The 2078-nt window shown below is 40.0% G+C and overlaps 1 protein-coding gene across 8 annotated transcripts in view; it reads left to right on the plus strand.

The window, feature by feature from the left end:
- Window positions 1–218: 218 nt before the first annotated feature.
- LOC103132503 (sphingomyelin phosphodiesterase 4) overlaps window positions 219–2078 on the plus strand; it is a 23141-nt gene continuing 21281 nt past the window's right edge. For 2 of the 8 annotated variants that reach the window (XM_016667429.1, XM_016667430.1), the window contains exons 1-3: window positions 227–440; window positions 728–787; window positions 1353–1439. In XM_016667429.1, coding sequence (XP_016522915.1) covers window positions 270–440; window positions 728–787; window positions 1353–1439 — 318 coding nt within the window. In that variant the 5' untranslated portion in view covers window positions 227–269. Of the gene's footprint in view, window positions 478–727; window positions 788–1352; window positions 1440–2078 lie in introns of all 8 variants that reach the window. The other 6 variants (XM_016667426.1, XM_016667425.1, XM_016667428.1 and 3 more) reach the window with 6 other exon arrangements.

Below are 2078 nucleotides of genomic sequence, written 5' to 3' on the forward strand. Positions count from 1 at the left end.
AAAAAATTATATTTTGTGTATATTTTATTCAAATTTGGTGCTTTATCCATAGGACCTGTTTTGTCCCTATTCTCAAGAATCACTGGTATACATACATGTGTTTACGAGTGTGTATGGGTGTGAATTTGCACGCTCATACAAACAAACCATTGAGGTGTCATATTAAATTCCCTCTGAATATCATTGATGACCACATTCCAGTCCGGTAGGTGGCGGTAAATGCATCTTAAGTAGGTTGCTATCCCCCTATAAAATACAAAAGAAGAAGAATGTCATTCTCTGTACTTCCAGCAGATGGCGGGAGCGGCCTACAGCATGTAATCGGCTCCTGTGAGCTTAACGGAGAAGAAGGCTACCCGCTTCTGGTGAACTTATGGAAACGCGGTTCGTGTAAAGCCCACTCTACCCACTCTAACTTTAATTTTTTCTTGTGGACAGAGGTGAGGAAGACGCCATTAACAGATTGAATTATTCCAGGTAGTTTCCGGTGTTTCATAATGAACTTCCGTCCAGCTTATAGCAGCTGTTGTCAGTTTAAACGGCTATAGCTAACCACCGTTAGCTGACTCAGGGTGTTCGGCCTCCCCCTCTCTGCAGTTCAATAGTTTATAACTCCTCCTTGTTTCCAGTGCGGTTTGCTTTCTTACAGAACCGATTAAAATAGTTAACGAAAATGTTTCTGATCAGTTAGCATCAGGATAAAAACTTGCCTGTGTTTGTTTTGCAGCTCCAGGTGGAGCTGAGGAACATGAGCAGCCCAAGCTTACAGCAGCCCAGCTTCCTGCTGGTGAGTCGCATCTAACATCAGCAAACAGCTGCAGCTAAGTTAGGATATCATGCAAAATTCATTCGTGTCACTGATTAAATGAAAAAAGGGAGATACATACTGTGTTTGGTTATGTTTTGGTCTACAGCATCATGCAGAGACTCCTTTACTGAATCTACTGAAAGTTACCCATAAAGCAGCTGATTGCTCACAGGATTCTGGATTCCAGCATAAGAAAAGCCTCTTTGCTGTTGTTTATAGATATTCACCAGTTAAAACTCAATGAATATGATCATAAGTTTCAGCTGCTGAACATCTCCATGATGACCTAAGACTCTGTTACTGTCTCTGATTCCCAGCAAAGCAGTCATTAATCAGCAGCAAAAGTAACAGGGACCTTGTGATAGTTTAGTGGAAGGAAGAACTGTGATGAAATAAGATGCTGGGATAACCTCTGCCTTGAGATTGTCAACAAATGTCCTTTTAAGAGTTTTTGGGTGATTCACAAGGACTTCTATATTCTTATTCTTTAAATAGTTGTGCTAATTTTCTTCCTGTTTTTATGTTTGTTACCGTGTTGTTTCAGGCAAACCTCAAAGCAGACGCCACCACCAAACCTCTGATTCAGCGATGCCAGGACCTGCTGAAGATCATAGACGAGTATCCCGCTAAGGTACTTCAATGTGTTTACTTAGAGATGCACAAAATATCAACATCACCCCGATACATGAAACTGGGCCGATTTTAGCAACCAATGTTTCTTTCCATCTTATTGATTACTATATCTGAAGGTAATGTGATGATAATAGTGATGCACCAAAGGATTGTGGATGTTTTTCAGTAACAGCAATATTACTTTAAATATTGACCCAAATTTTCATATTGGTACACACTAATTTTATTTGATAAACCAACCTGAAATATTTCACAGTTATAAAACGAATTTCTGGTTTTCTTCATTTTAGTTTAGATTTTTTTACAAGTGAGAATCTGACAAGTGTAGAAGTCTCTTTAAACTCTCGGATGGGTTTAAAACACAATTTCCTTAATCGGTGCCAATTTCCTTAATTTTGTGAAATTGGTGATCGGCCGATACTTGCTGATCTCATCTTCTTGAACAAAGGTCTAAAAATCAAACACTGTCGTCTTCTGCTCTGCAGTGACAGGTTAAACCATTAGCCCCGCCCACCAGGTAATGTCTGCACATTTGCAGTTGACTAATTGCTGGGTTTCAGATGACATAGTACCAGGGGTGAAAGTAGGGGAGTACAGACAGGTACTGCGTACCCCTAAAAGATTTAGCGGAGGTTCG

Source organism: Poecilia formosa, unplaced genomic scaffold (assembly GCF_000485575.1).
Source record: "Poecilia formosa unplaced genomic scaffold, Poecilia_formosa-5.1.2 Scaffold1089, whole genome shotgun sequence".
Classification (NCBI taxonomy): Eukaryota; Metazoa; Chordata; class Actinopteri; order Cyprinodontiformes; family Poeciliidae; genus Poecilia; species Poecilia formosa.